The sequence below is a fragment of the Salmo salar genome, chromosome 09 (genome assembly GCF_965601325.2).
Source record: "Salmo salar chromosome 09, fSalSal1, whole genome shotgun sequence".
Taxonomy (NCBI): domain Eukaryota; kingdom Metazoa; phylum Chordata; class Actinopteri; order Salmoniformes; family Salmonidae; genus Salmo; species Salmo salar.
Genome location: NC_138299.1, coordinates 24,287,225 through 24,303,956, shown reverse-complemented (window position 1 = coordinate 24,303,956; position 16,732 = coordinate 24,287,225). Strand labels below are relative to the sequence as shown.

Below are 16,732 nucleotides of genomic sequence, written 5' to 3'. Positions count from 1 at the left end.
CTCCCCCTGGTTCCTCGGCAACATGTAACACAAATTCAGGAAAACACCCAATCCGGAGGACCTTTGTTGCTCTCTTGTTCGTGTGCACGGAACAATTCTTTCAGGAACACAACAAATGCTGCGTTTTATAATCTTATTGGAGTTCTGGTCACTCTCAAGGATCATCCTTATTTTATAAAATACAAGTTGCAACACCTAAAAATATGGAGACTCTTCCTTGTATAAATAAAGGTGATCCTCGTCTAAAGCTGAAAGTGGAGAATAGAATGAAAAACATTTTTGTAACGCAATTTGAGGAAACTAGGTATGTTACAATCAACTTTTGTAATCTTATGCACGATAATTATAGCCCATCTGTTCACCTTCAGTTGTGCTAATCTCTCTGGACACAATCATTATGTCTTGATAAACTTTAATTGAATAATTATATCGTAGGTCCATGACAATTGGATGCATCATGATTTGCATTTTAATTATATTTCACAATTATGCAGCTCAAGTTTAGTTTGTAATGGACTATCAATTTCAGCACTACATTGCCATTAAACGTTTGGATTATATATTTCCCCTGACATAGACAAGAAGATGAAAATGTCAATCACATACCTGTTATAACAGAGGTAAGTAGTCCTAATTAGATTTTATTTGAACACAAAACATAGGCCAGTGTCTTGGTGTAGATATATTTGATGTGAAGTATTCTTATGACTAGTGATTTCCCATGTAGACCGCTAGCAGAGTCCTGGAGACAGGAGTGAACACATTACAGAGAACCCTTGTCCTGAAGAAGCAGGTGGAGGTGGATGAAGTGGATAGGCAGCTGGCACAGAAACGACAGGAATTCAAAGGCCGCATGCAGGCCCTTGCACAGAGGAAGGCAGAGCTAGAGCTGAAACAGCAGGCGGTGAGTTACATTTAAGCAATAAGGCCTGAGAGGGTGTGGTATATGGCCAATATACCACGGCTAAGGGCTGTTCTCCCGCACGACACAACGCGGAGTGCTAGGACACAGCCCTCAGCTGTGGTATATTGGCCATATATTACACTTCCCCGAGGTACCTTATTGCTATTATTAACTGGTTACCAACGTAATTAGAGCAGTAAAAATAAAATGTTGTCATACCTGTGGTATACCACGGCTTTCACCCAATCAGCATTTAGGGCTCGAACCACCTAGTTTATAATACACAATTCACGATGAGCTAAGGCATTTCAAATCAATGGACAGGTGAAATGATACAGATACTGTATAGGCTTAACATAGAACCAAGATATACAGTATTGACCTGCTTATGTGTACGTATCTTGACTCTTTCCCTTGGGTTTATGATCTCATCCAGACTAAAGACAGAGCAAAGAAATTTGAGAAGTTTGTTGAGGACAATGAGGTAAAGCGCCGTCGGGCCCTGAAGAAGTACCAGGCAGCGAGGAAGCAGAACGATCTGAAGCAGAACGAGAAAGAGGAGTTCACTGAACAGCTGGAAAAACTGCAGGCCAGGTGAATGGGAGCTGGTTTTTGGATTGGGAAACTTCTTGCACAAATACTTGTTGGTCCTTCTTCACCTGATATCTTTTTTCCCCAATCTCTACAGGCAGCAGTATTTAAAGGACAGGGTGACCAAGTATAAAATGTACGAAGACTACATGATGAAAATGTTAGATTTTCTCCCGGAGAGTAAGTTCATGTTTTTTGTAATTGAATATACTGTATTTTCTTAGTTGATTATCTTAGTTGAATCAATACCTAGATCTAGAAAACTATTGTTTGAAATTAATGTTGAAAAATTGGATTGTTGCCTCCAACAAATAAACATAAAATGACAGTGTTGGTTGTGAGGTACAATACAATAAGTATGTTTGTTTCTTAACCTGCCTGTGACTGTAGATTACCTGGAGTATGGGGCAGACTCCCTGGTGATGCCCATCATCCGGCGCCATGAGACCCTTTCGCTCACGCATCAGGACCTGGTGGAGCGCCTGGGCCAGCTGGTGGAAGAGCTGGAGCAGGGCCAGCGCAGCCTGGACAGCCTGAAGCAGGAGCACAACACCAACAAGCTGGTCAGACATACACATACAGTACCAATCAAAAGTTTGGACACACCTATTCATTCCAGGGTTTTTCTATATACTGTTTTCTACATTATAGACTAATAGTGAAGACATCAAAACTATGAAATAACACATATGGAATCATGTAGTCACCAAAAAAAGTGTTAAATCAAAATATATTTTATATTTGACATTCTTCAAAGTAGCCACCCTTTGCCTTGATAACAGCTTTTCACACTCTTGTCATTCTCTCAACCAGCTTCATGAGGTAGTCACCTGGAATGCTTTTCAATTAAAAGGTGTGCCTTGTTAAAAGTTCATTTGTGGAATTTCTTTCCTTCTTAATGCGTTTGAGCCAATCAGTTGTGTTGAGACAAGGTAGGGGTGGTATACATAAGATAGTCCTATTTGGTAAAACACCAAGTCCATATTATGGCAAGAACAGCTCAAATAAGCAAAGAGAAATGACAGTCCATCATTACTATAAGACATGAAGGTCAGTCAATGCAGAAATGTCAAGAACTTTGAAGGTTTCTTCAAGTGCAGTCGCAAAAACCATCAAACGCTATGACGAAACTGGCTCTCATGAGGACCCCCACAGGAAAGGAAGACCCAGAGTTACCTCTGCTGCAGAGGATAAATTCATTAGAGTTAACTGCACCTCAGATTGCAGCCCAAATATATGCTTCACAGTGTTCAAGTAACAGACACATCTCAACATCAACTATTCAGAGGAGACTGCGTGAATCAGGCCTTCATTTAATTAAAATCTTTTTTTTTAACCTTTATTTAACTAGGCAAGTCAGTTAAGAACAAATTCTTATTTTCAATGATGGCCTAGGAACAGTGGGTTAACTGCCTTGTTCAGGGGCAGAACGACAGATTTGTACCTTGTCGGCTTGGGGATTCGATCTTGCAACCTTTCGGTTACTAGTCCAACGCTATAACCCCTTGGTCGAATAGCTGCAAAGAAACCACTACTAAAAGGACACCAATAAGAAGAAGAGACTTGGGCATTAGACCAGTGGAAATCTGTCCTTTGGTCTGATGAGTCCAAATTTGAGATTGTTGGTTCCAACCGCCGTGTCTGAGATGCAGAGTAAGTAAACGGATGATCTCTGCATCTTTGGTTCCCACCATGAAGCATGGAGGAGATTTGCTGGTGACACTGTTTGTGATTTATTTAGAATTCAAGACACACTTAACCAGCATGGCTAGTACAGCATTCTGCAGTGATACGCTATCCCATCTGGTTTGCGCTTAGTGGGACTGTCATTTGTTTTTCAACACGACAATGACCCAAAACAGACTTCCAGGCTATGTAAGAGCTATTTGACCAAGAAGGAGACTGATGGAGTGCTGAATCAGATGACCTGGCCTCCACAATCACCTGACCTCAACCCAATTGAGATGGTTTGGGATGAGTTGGACCGCAGAGTGAAGGAAAAGCAGCCAACAAGTGCTCAGCATATGTGGGAACAAGACTGTTGGAAAAGCATTCCTCATGAAGCTGGTTGAGAGAATGCCAAGAGTGTGCAAGCAAACTTTGAAGAATCTAAAATATATTTTGATTTGTTTAATACTTTTTGGGTTACTACATATGTGTTATTTCATAGTTTTGATGTCTTCACTATTATTCTACAATGTAAAAAATAAAATCCCTTGAATGAGTAGGTGTGTTCAAACTTGACTAGTACTGTACATGCTGACCAGACCGCTCGCTTCAAATCAAATCAAAGTTTATTTGTCACGTGCGCTGAATACAACAGATGTAGACCTTACAGTGAAATGCTTACTTACAGGCTCTAACCAATAGCGCAAAAAAGGTGTTAGGTGAACAATAGGTAAGTAAAGAAATAAAACAACAGTAAAAAGACAGGCTATATATAGTAGCGAGGCTATAAAAGTAGCGAGGCTGCATACAGACACCGGTTAGTCAGGCTGATTGAGGTAGTATGTACATGTAGATATGGTTAAAGTGACTATGCATATATGATGAACAGAGAGTAGCAGTAGCGTAAAAGAGGGGTTGGCGGGTGGTGGGTGGCGGGACACAATGCAGATAGCCCGGTTAGCCAATGTGCGGGAGCATTGGTTGGTCGGCCCAATTGAGGTAGTATGTACATGAATGTATAGTTAAAGTGACTATGCATATATGATAAACAGAGAGTAGCAGCAGCGTAAAAAGAGGGAGGGGGGGGGGGGTGGCACACAATGCAAATAGTCCAAGTAGCCATTTGATTACCTGTTCAGGAGTCTTATGGCTTGGGGGTAGAAACTGTTGAGAAGCCTTTTTGAATAGGCTTTGTCGTGCCTTCTTCACAACTGTCTTGGTGTGTTTGGACCATTCTAGTTTGTTGTTGATGTGGACACCAAGGCACTTGAAGCTCTCAACCTGCTCCACTACAGCCCCGTCGATGAGAATGGAGGCGTGCTCGGTCCTCCTTTTCCTGTAGTCCACAATCATCTCCTTTGCCTTGGTTACGTTGAGGGATAGGTTGTTATTCTGGCACCACCCGGCCAGGTCTCTGACCTCCTCCCTATAGGCTGTCTCATCGTTGTCGGTGATCAGGTCTACCACTGTTGTGTCGTCTGCAAACTTAATGGTGTTGCGCCTGGCCATGCAGTCATGGGTGAACAGGGAGTACAGGAGGGGACTGAGCATGCACCCATGTGGAGCTCCAGTGTTGAGGATCAGCGTGGAAGATGTGTGGCTACCTACCCTCACCACCTGGGGGCGGCCCGTCAGGAAGTCCAGGATCCAGTTGCAGAGCGAGGTGTTTAGTCCCAGGTTCCTTAGCTTAGTGATGAGCTTTGAGGGTACTATGGTGTTGAACGCTGAGCTGTAGTCAATGAATAGCATTCTCACATAAGTGTTCCTTTTGTCCAGGTGGGAAAGGGCAGTGTGGAGTGTGATAGAGATTAAATCATCTGTGGATCTGTTTGGGCGGTATGCAAAATTGGAGTGGGTCTAGGGTTTCTCGGATAATGGTGTTGATGTGAGCTATTACCATCCTTTCAAAGCACTTCATGGCTACAGATGTGAGTGCTACGGGTCTGTAGTCATTTAGGCAGGTTGCCTTTGTGTTCTTGGGCACAGGGACTATGGTGGTCTGCTTGAAACATGTTGGTATTACAGACTCAATCAGGGACATGTTGAAAATGTCAGTGAAGACACCTGCCAGTTGGTCAGCACATGCCCGGAGCACACGTCCTGGTAATCCGTCTGGCCCCGCAGCCTTGTGTATGTTGACCTGTTTAACCTGATATGGATAGGGGGCAGTATTTTCACGGACGGATTGAAAAAAACGTACCCGATTTAAACTGGTTACTACTCTTGCCCAGAAATGAGAATATGCATATTATTAGTAGATTTGGATAGAAAACACTGAAGTTTCTAAAACTGTTTGAATGGTGTCTGTGAGTATAACAGAACTCATATGGCAGGCAAAAACCTGAGAAAAAGTCAACCAGGAAGTGTAGGATCTGAGAAATGTAGTTCTTTCTAGTCCCTTTCGAAACTACAGTATCTGTGCTGTTACGTTGCACTTTCTAAGGCTTCCATTGGCTGTCTAAAGCCTTCAGAAAGTGGATTGAGCCTTCTCCTGTCTCTGGGTAGAGTATAGGAGCTCAGTTACTGAGTGGTCTGCATGAGGACAAAGAGATTGGATATGCGCGTTCCCGCAAGCACGCTGTTTTTTCTTTTCCTCCTTGAATGAATACACTATTGTCCGGTTGGAATATTATCACAATTGTACGTTAAAAATACCATAAAAATTGATTTTAAACAGCGTTTGACATGCTTCTAAGTACGGTAATGGAACATTTTGACTTTGTGTCTCGAATTGCGCTCGAGCGTTACCCTTTGGATAGTGACCTGAACGCATGAACAAAACGGAGGTATATTTGGACATAACTATGGATTATTTCGAACAAAAACAACATTTCTTGTGGAAGTAGCAGTCCTGGGAGTGCATTCTGATGAAGATCAACAAATACAATATTTTAATACTAATTCTGAGTTTAGGTTGCCCCGAACTTGGCGGGTGTCTGAATAGCTCGCCGTGATGGCGAGCTATGTACTCAGAATATTGAAAAATGTGCTTTCGCCGAAAAGCTATTTTAAAATCTGACACAGTGATTGCATAAAGGAGTTCTGTATCTATAATTTTAAAAATAATGATGTATTTTGTCAACGTTTATGATGAGTATTTTTGTGAATTCACCGGAAGTCTTTGGTGGGAATACATTTTCTGAACATCACGCGCCAATGTAAAAAGCTGTTTTTGGATATAAATATGAACTTGATTGAGCAAAACATACAAGTATTGTATAACATAATGTCCTAGGAGTGTCATCTGATGAAGATCAAAGGTTAGTGCTTCATTTAGCTGTGTTTTGGGTTTTATTGACATATGCTTGCTTGGAAAATGGCTGTGTGGTTATTTTGGTCTATGTACTCTCCTAACATAATCTAGCAGAACGCCTAGATGTAAGAGGTTATGTCTTATTCACGTCGGCTATGGAGAGCGTGATCACACAGTCGTCCAGAACAGCTGATGCTCTCATGCATGCCTCAGTGTCACTTTCCTCGAAGCGTGCATAGAAGTGATTTAGCTTGTCTGGTAGGCTCGTGTCACTGGGCAGCTCGTGGCTGTGCTTCCCTTTGTAGTCTGTAATAGTTTGCAAGCCCTGCCACATAAGACGAGCGTCGGAGCTGGTGTAGTATGATTCAATCTTAGCCCTGTATTGACGCTTTGCCTGTTTGATGGTTCATCGCAGGGCATAGCAGGATTTCTTGTAAGCTTCCGGGTTAGAGTCCTGCACCTTGAAAGCGGCAGCTCTACCCTTTAGCTCAGTGCGAATGTTGCCTGTAATCCATGGCTTCTGGTTGGGGTACGTTCGTACAGTCATTGTGGGGACGATGTCCTCGATGCACTTATTGATAAAGCCAGTGACTGATGTGGTGTACTCCTCAATGCCATCGGAAGAATCCCGGAACATGTTCCAGTCTGTGATAGAAAAACAGTCCTGTAGTTAAGCATCTACTTCATCTGACCACTTTTTTATAGACCGAGTCACTGGTGCTTCCTGCTTTAATTTTTGCTTGTAAGCAGGAATCAGGAGGATAGAGTTGTGGTCGGATTTACCAAATGGAGGGCGAGGGAGAGCTTTGTACGCGTCTCTGTGTGTGGAGTACACGCGATCTAGATTTTCTTTCCCTCTTGTTGCACATTTAACATGTTGATAGAAATTTGGTAGAACTGATTTAAGTTTCCCTGCATTAAAGTCTCCGGCCACTAGGAGCGCCGCCTCTGTGTGAGTGGTTTCCTGTTTGATTATTTCCTTATACAGCTGACTGAGTGCGGTCTTAGTGCCAGCATCTGTCTGTGGTGGTAAATAAACAGCCACAAAAAGTATGGCTGAAAACCCTCTAGGCAAGTAGTGTGGCCTGCAATTTCTCACAATATACTCTACTTCAGGCGAGCAAAATCTAGAGACTTCCTTAGATTTCGTGCACCAGCTGTTTACAAATATGCACAGACCGCCCCCCCCCCTCGTCTTACTGGAGTGTGCTGTTCTATCTTGCCGGTGCAGCGTATATCCCGCTAGCTTGTGTGTGCCATTGCGTGCCTGTTGATTTTGTCCCCCCCACACCAGAATTGATCAGGACACGCAGGTTGAAATATCAAAAACTCTGAATTACCTACATTAATTTGAGGACCGGTCGATAAGCAAACATTTATGGCAATTTAGTTAACTAGCTTGCTGTTGCTAGCTAATTTGTCATGGGATATAAACATTGGGTTGTTGTTTTACCTGAAATGCAAAGGTCCTCTACTCCAACAATTAATCCACAGATAAAAGGGTAAACCGAGTTCGTTTCTAGTAATCTCTCCTCCTTCAGGCTTCTTCTTCTTTGGACTTTATATGGCTGTTGGCAACTAACTTTACGGTGCATTACTACAACCGACTGGAGTGTGGGCCTCATTTCATCTTTCAAATCACCCACGTGGGTATATGCTCCTAAAAACCAATGAGATGGCACGTGGGTATATACTTGTAAAAAAACAATGAGGAGATGGGAGAGGTGGGACTTGCTGCGCGTCAAGCGTCACAAATAGAACCAAGTTCTATTTTAGCGGCTGACTACGCAGACAATGATTGAATAACATGTAGGTGTACATTTATTTTGCAACTCTCGTGCACGCGACGCAAGTGGTGTGGTCAGCATGTTAGAAATACATGTAGAGTGCCTTCAGAAAGTATTCATACCTCTTGACTTTTTCCACATTTTGTTGTGTTACAAGCTCCCGAGTGGCACAGCGGTCTAAGGCCCTGCATCTCAGTGCTAGTAGCGTCACTACAGACCCTGGTTCGATTCCAGGTTGTCTCACAACCGGCCGTGATTGGGAGTCTCATAGGGCGGCGCACAATTGCCCCAGCGTCGTCTGGGTTAGGCCGTCATTTTAAACAAGAGTTTGTTCTTAACTGACTTGCCTAGTTAAATAAAGTTTAAATAAAAAAATGAAATGGATTAAATTCAGATTGTGTCACTTGCCTACACACAATACCCCATCATGTCAAAGTACAAATTAATTAGAAATTAAAAGCTGAAAGGCCTTGAGTCAATAAGTATTCAACCTCTTTGTTATGGCAAGCGTAAATAAATTCAGGAGAAAAACTTTGCTTAACAAGTCACATATTAAGTTGCATGGACTATAATAGTGTTTAACTAGTTAAGGTTAAATAAATAAAATTAATATGATTTTTGAATGACTACCTCATCTATGTACCTCACACAAACAATCTTCTGTAAAGTACCTCAGATGACTGAGTGAAAAGGAAGCCTGTACAGAATAAAAATATTCCTAAAAGTGTATCCTGTTTGCAATAAGGCACTAAGTAAAACTGCAAAAATAAATGCACTTTATGTCCTGAATACAAAGAGTTATGTTTGCAGCAAATCGCAGAGATTGAACAGTCGCTGAGATTATATACTGGAAATCAATGCAAAATAGGCTACTTTGATGAATAACCTATATATCAGATCAAGGACCCAAGCGACCAAAAGTATGTGGACACTCGTTCGTCAAACATCTCATTACAAAATCATGGGAATTAAAATGCAGTTGGTCCCACCTTTGCTGCTATAACAGCCTCCACTTTTCTGGGAAGGCTTTCTAATAGATGTTGGAACATTGTTGCGGGGACGTGCTTCCATTCAGCCCCAAGAGCATTAGTGAGGTTGGGCACTGGTGTTGGGCGATTAGGCCTGGCACACAGTCAGCGTTCCAATTCATCCCAAAGGTGTTTGATGGGGTTGAGGTCATGGCTCTGTGCAGGTCTGTCAAGTTCTTCCACACCGATCTCGACAAACCGTTCCTGTATGGAACTCGCTTTGTGCAGTGGAGCGTTGTCATGCTGAAACAGGAAAGGGCCTTCCCCAAACTGTTACCACAAAGTTGGAAGCACAGAATCATCTAGAATGTCATTGTATGCTGTAGAGTTAAGATTTCCCTTGACTGGAACTAAGGAGCCTAGCCCGAACCATGAAAAACAGCCCCAGACCATTATTCATCCCCCACCAAACTTCACAGTTGGCAATATGCTTTGGGGCAGGTAGCGTTCTCCTGGCATCTGACAAACCCAGATTCGTCTGTTGGACTACCAGATGGTGAAGCGTGATTCATCACTTCAGAGAAGGCGTTTCCACTGCTCCAAAGTCCAATGGCGGCGAGCTTTACTCCAGTCCTGCCGACGAATGGTTATCTTAGGCTTGTGTGTAGCTGCTCGGCCATAGAAACACATTTCATGAAGCTCCCGACGAATTGTTCTTGTGCTGACGTTGCTTCGTGAGGAAGTTTGGAACTCGGTAGTGAGTGTTGCAACTGCGCTTCAGCACTTGGTGGTTCCGTTCTGTGAGCTTGTGTGGACTACCACTTCGTGGCTGAGCCGTTGCTGCTCCTAGACATTTCCACTTCACAATAACACCACTTACTGGGGCAGCTCTAGCAGGGCATAAATTTGACAAACTGACTGGTGGTATCCTATGACGGTGCCACGTTGGAAGTCACTGAGCTCTTCAGTAAGGCCATTCTACTGCCAATGTTTGTCTATGGAGATTGCATGTGTCACGCCCTGACCTTAGAGCCTTTCTATTTCTCTATTTGGTCAGGTCGAGGTGTGATTTGGGTGGGCAATCTAGTTCTTATTTCTTTGTTTGGCTGGGTATGGTCCCCAATCAGAGGCAACTGTCTATCGTTGTCTCTGATTGGGGATCATACTTAGGCAGCCTTTTCCCTACCTGTGTTTGTGGGTAATTATTTATATCTGTGAGTGTTTGTGTGTGCCACGGTTGCGTCACGTTCTGATTCTGTTTACCTGTGTAAGGTTTCACTTCGATTAAAGGATGTGGAAGTACATGCACGCTGCGCCTTGGCTTATTTATGATAGGGAGTTTGAAGACAGTGAATGTGACAGCATGGCTGTGTGCTCGATTTTATACACCTGTCAACAACGGGTGTGGCTGAAATAGCCGAATCCACTAATTTCAAGGGATGTCCACAAACCTTTGTATATGTAGTATATGTCAAACACAAATGAAGATTTTCGCTCTTATTGATTTTTCAAAAGAGAGCTTGCTTTTTTCTAAATTGAATAAATTACATTTTCTCACCCATCGACACACAATACCCCATAATGACAAAGTAAAAACATGTTTTTTGAAATTTTAGCATATTAATTGATATGTCATTTACATAAGTATTCACACCCAAGTCAATACTTTTTAGAAGCACCTTTGGCAGCGATTACAGCTGTGCGACTTGTTACAGATTGTGAGTTAAGCACATTTTTACTCCTGAATTTATTTAGACTTGCCATTACAATGGGGTTGAATACTTATTGACTCAAGAAATTTCAGCTTTTCATTTTTTATTAATTTAAATTCTAAAATGTCAAAAAATCTACATTTAATCTATTTTAAATTCAGCCTGTAACCAAAATGTAGAAAAAGTCAAGGGGTATGAATATTTTTGGAAGGCACTAATTTACTATACACTGAGTATACCAAATATTAGGAATGCCTTTCTAATATTGAGTTGCACCCCCCCCCCCCCCCCCCCTTTTGCCCCTAGAACAGCCTCAATTCATCAGGGCATGGACTCTACAAGGTGTTGAAAGCGTTCAACAGCTATGCTGGCCCATGTTGACTCCAATGCTTCCCACAGTTGTGTCAAGTTGACTGGATGTCCTTTGGGTGGTGGACCATTCTTGATACACACGGAAACTGTTGAGCATGAAAAACCCAGCAGTGTTGCAGTTCTTGACACAAACCGGTGCACCTGGTGCCTACTACCATACCCGTTCAAAGGCACTTTAATCTTTTGTCTTGCCCATTCACCCTCTGAATGGCACACATACAGTACACAATCCATGTCTCAATGGTCTCAAGGCTTAAAATCCTTCTTTAACCCGTCTCCTCTTCATCTACACTGATTGAAGTGAATTTAACAAGTGACATCAATAAGGGATCATAGAGCAGGTTCAAAGAGCAGGTGTTCTTAATGTTTTGTATACAGTGTATAAGGCCACTGGCATTGTTTAATGTATGCATTTTTCTTAACCTGTGTGCTTGGTTATTCACTTTTCTAAATACGCATTTTAAATGTATAATCCAACTTCCGTATACGTTTGTAAAATTTAAAAAGTACAAAAATATATTGTGTCTGCGTAGAGCTTGTAGTAAGCTTTAGACTGTGTGCTCTTCCCTCGTCGGAGGCAGATGATGAACAGGGAGCTGTCTGAACTGCAGACCCAATGGGACAGAGCCAAGGAGAAGAACAACCAGACTGAGATGAAACTGATGATGCACCAAGGCCAGTCCAGAGACCAGGTCTGAGCACCACCACCATTTTACACTAATAACCAATAATAATACCATAATAAACTCCAACTCTCTTGTCAGGTTGAGGAAGTGGGTTGCCTGCTGATAGCTGTGAAGAACCTTGCAGAGCAGTGCTACTTACAACACTATGGGCCTCTGGAAGAGATAGACATGCTGACAATGATGGATATGGTAAAGGTAATGTCTAATTGCATTGTTATTAGTATTTACCTAGAAATTTGTTCCCATTTGTTCTCATAAAGTATACTTAGTTTATTTCAAATGTATCATTTTTTTCTTCTGAATTCCAGATTTTGTATAGTGTAATCGTATCATGTTTCCCCAATCAAGAATGCAACTACCAATTTATTATATTACTTACCATATTTACAGGAATACATTCTGGAGAGGTCAGACATTGAGATGAGAGCAACACGACTGATAGACTCAGGCACCACATTGACGAGTGCCACAGAGCACAGAGGATCACTGAAAAACATTAACAGTAAAACACAACTGAAGAGCCCCAGCAAGACCAGTGGGAGGAGTGGACTGTCTAGTTAATCAATGCCGAACAGACCTTTCACGAGTTTGTGGAGAAACACACAAATACAACCATGTAAGTGCACGCACGCACGCACATGCATACGGACACAGTAAAGGATGTGAGTGCAATATAAGTTATTCAACTTGTTGTAATAGTGTTATAATTGTATAGTTCTTTGCGGTGATAAGTTAAAGTTGCTGATGAAGGAAATTGCCGTGGTTGCAGTTCCAAAGAAGTTGTACATGCATTTCTCATATAGCCTAATAGGATGAATTCAAATATTCATTTGTTTGCTTGATTTATTTCATAATATTACAAGTTCTCTTTGAAATTATGAATATATACATTTGAAGATGGGTTGTGGCTGTTGTTGTTTTTTAAACAATAAGATTGTGGAGTTAAATTGCAAAACATTTACCAAGTTGAGGGAAGTTCCTATGGTGGTTGTAATCCACCGAAGTTTGAGAATACTACAATAGTAGGCCTACACAGACAAATCTAGGCCCATTCGAACAAAAATAATCAATGTACCAAAGATACTGGTAACTAACGTTGACCCTTTCGTCTGTGAATGTACTGTCCCTTTAAACACAAAGCACGTGGCAGTTCTAAATATCTGGTTGTTGTGGTTGGTACTGTTGCTTGAACATTTAATCTATTATGTCTTTCGATGTTACATTTCATTCCACTTATTGCGTACAACAGTTGTATTTTACCACGCGCTTAGCCTTGCGAGACAGGATGACAATTTGTGGAAATACGTGTTTCTACTTAGTTATCCATGTTTATCTTAGTAGCATGCTAACCTAGTCTTTATGAAGGTGGACAGACAAAAATCACATTTTATTGGTCACATACACATGGTTAGCAGGTGTTAATGCGAGTGTAGCGAAATGCTTGTGCTTCTAGTTCCGACCGTGCAGTAATATCTAACAAGTAAACCTAACAATTTCACAACAACTACCTTATACACGCAAGTGTAAAGGAATGAATAAGAATATGTACATATAAATATATGGATGAGCAATGGACGAATGGCATAGGCAAGATGCAGTAGATGGTATTGAGTACAGTATATACATATGAGATGAGTAACGTAGGGTATGTAAACATTATATTAAGTGGCATTGTTTAAAGTGACTAGTGATACATTTATTACATCCAATTTTTAATTATTAAAGTGGCTAGAGATTTGAGTCAGTATGTTGGCAGCAGCCACTCAATGTTAGTGATGGTTGTTTAACAGTCTGATGGCCTTGAGATGGAAGCTGTTTTTCAGTCTCTCGGTCCCCGCTTTGATGCACCTGTACTGACCTCGCCTTCTGGATGATAGCGGGGTGAACAGGCAGTGGCTCGGGTGGTTGTTGTCCTTGATGATCTTTTTGGCCTTCCTGTGACATCGGGTGGTGTAGGTGTCCTGGAAGGCAGGTAGTTTACATTACATTTAAGTCATTTAGCAGACGCTCTTATCCAGAGCGACTTACAAGTTTGCCCCCAGTGATGCATTGTGCAGACCCCACTACCCTCTGGAGAGCCTTAAGGTATGGGCGGAGCAGTTGCTGTACCAGGCGGTGATACAGCCCGACAGGATGCTGTCAATTGTGCATCTGTAAAAGTTTGAGTGTTTTTGGTGACAAGCCAAATTTCTTCAGCCTCCTGAGGTTGAAGAGGCGCTGTTGCACCTTCTTCACCACGCTGTCTGTGTGGGTGGACCATTTCAGTTTGTCTGTGATGTGTACACCGAGGAACTTAAAACTTTCCACCTTCTCCACTACTGTCCCGTCGATGTGGATAGAGGGGTGCTCCATCTGCTGTTTCCTGAAGTCCACAATCATCACCTTTGTTTTGTTGACGTTGAGTGTGAGGTTATTTTCCTGACACCCCACTCCCAGGGCCCTCACCACCTCCCTGTAGGCCGTCTCATCGTTGTTGGTAATCAAGCCTACCACTGTAGTGTCGTCTGCAAACTTGATGATTGAGTTGGAGGCGTGCATGGCCACGCAGTCATGGGTGAAGAAGGAGTACAGGAGAGGGCTGAGAACGCACCCTTGTGGGGCCCCAGTGTTGAGGTTCAGCGGGGTGGAGATTATTTCCTACCCTCATCACCTGGGGGCGGCCCGTCAGAAAGTTCAGGACCCAGTTGCACAGGGCGGGGTCGAGACCCAGGGTCTCGAGCTTAATGACGAGCTTGGAAGGTACTATGGTGTCAAATGCTGAGCTGTAATCGATGAACAGCATTCTTACATAGGTATTCCTCTTGTCCAGATGGGTTAGGGCAGTGTGATTGCGTCGTCTGTGGACTTATTGGGGCGGTAAGCAAATTGGAGTGGGTCTAGGGTGTCAGGTAGGGTGGAGGTGATATGATCCTTGACTAGTCTCTCAAAGCCAGTCTGAGGACGCGGCTAGGGATGCCGTCTGGACCAACTCACGTTGGCTGCGGTGAAGGAGAGCCCGCAGGTTTTGGTAGTGGGCCGTGTCAGTGGCACTGTATTGTCTTCAAAGCGAGAAAAGAAGTTGTTTAATTTGTCTAATGACTATTCTTTGAGACGCCTCAGGTATGGTAATGTTATCTTTTAGCAACAAAACATTTTGAAAGTAGGAATTAACAAAGCATTACTTTTTACTACTGTCAGTACACCATTTACAGACTTCTCTTAATTTAGCAAGCAACTGTTCTTCACAGATGGATGCACAACAGTTTGTTTCAAGTAGAGAAGAAATATCTACTGGAGGTGGAAGCTGCAAAGTATTGGGTAATGCCTATTCATATAGCTAGCTAGCCATGGCAAAAGGCTGACAAGAAAGATCATAACGTGAATGATGCTACCTACATACAAACCTTTACTTGTCTGCTGTGAGATCCCTGACTTCATTGGATAGATATGCCTTGGCAATCTTGAAACAATTGTAATGAAGTGACACTAATAAGGAAAGTAAAAAAGTGTTACCATAAATTATATGGACTAACTGTTAGTCAAATCAGAGGTATTAAATAAAATATAAGACAGGCTAGTGAAATGAAATGACTTGTTACCGTTTTTGAATTAGTAAAATTCAAACATCTCTTCTGTTTTGAAGGACATTTGCAGCCAGTATAAGTACATGGGGAAATCAGGGGAGATGGCAATTGCTTTTACAGAGCCCTATGCTTTGGACACCTGGAATCATTGTTGCAAAATGAGAGCTTTGCAAAGGTAAATTCCTTCCTACGGATAGCCTTTGCCATGTGCATTTGTAGAATGTTTTGGATTCCAAGAATGTGCCTTTGCCTGCGTGTGGCTTTTCCACTTCAAAATAATGGAGGAATATGCATAATTACTCTCAGATTCAAAGAAGCATTGATACAAAGTGGCAGAGTTATTGGCCACAGGCTTTGATGAGAACTCTTTCAAAGACTTGCTTAACATGGTAAATGTACATGTATCTACCTTGGTACTATTTTCTAAAATCAAATATTGCATCTTCACAATAATAACCGTCTGACTCATGTAACTGAAGCCTGCTGATTAATGACAAGGGTTAATTATCGGACAGCTTTTAGTTTGTAGGTGTTCTGGAACAATGCGTAGATGATGAGCATGGGGACACATTGCTCTAGCTCTTTAATGAGCAAACTACCTTTGACAGTATGGTGCAATACCTCAGGCTGCTCACATTAGCCTACCTGCAAAACCATGCAGACTTCTTCAGCCACTTTGTGGAGGCACCCAGTCTCAAGGTTTACTGCACTCAGGTAAGTATGAGTTGCGCTCAATACCATATTGTTATCGTCTCCTGTTTCATTAATATGCTATGGAAGTGTGCCTGGTGCTGCTGATTTTCTCCGTAGACAATTCAACTATGTCCCAAGGAGTTTCTCGCCACTCAAAACTAGTGTCTGAAAGTGTTTTGCTGCTCTCTAGTGGCGGTGCAATAAATTCAAGTAAATGGGGGTATTTATTTTTTTATCTAACTAGGCAAGTCAGTTAAGAACAAATGCTTATTTACAATGACAGCCTAACCCGGACAACGCTGGTCCAATTGTGCGCCGCCCTATGAGACTCCCAATCACGGCCGGTTGTGATACAGCCTGGAATCAAACCAGGGTCTGTAGTGACGCCTCTAAGACCGCTGCGCCACTCTGGAGCCAGGGAACACTCACTGACATTACACTCTTTTAGTAACTGTAATTTGTGATCAAACCCATCAACATTTGTATTGACCACACATCATGATGTTTCTGCATGGGTAAATACTTACATAATGTC

The 16,732-nt window shown here is 42.3% G+C and overlaps 1 protein-coding gene across 1 annotated transcript; it reads left to right on the top strand.

Moving 5' to 3' along the window:
- The first annotated feature begins 19 nt into the window (after positions 1–19).
- ccdc197 (coiled-coil domain containing 197) lies at positions 20–12,842 on the top strand. Its single transcript, XM_014210793.3, has 9 exons — positions 20–304; positions 578–620; positions 728–904; positions 1,341–1,498; positions 1,593–1,675; positions 1,886–2,058; positions 11,837–11,947; positions 12,020–12,136; positions 12,332–12,842. The coding sequence occupies exons 1-9, from the start codon at positions 204–206 to the stop codon at positions 12,500–12,502; spliced, it is 1,134 nt and encodes a 377-aa protein (XP_014066268.1). The 5' UTR covers positions 20–203; the 3' UTR covers positions 12,503–12,842.
- Positions 12,843–16,732: the final 3,890 nt, after the last annotated feature.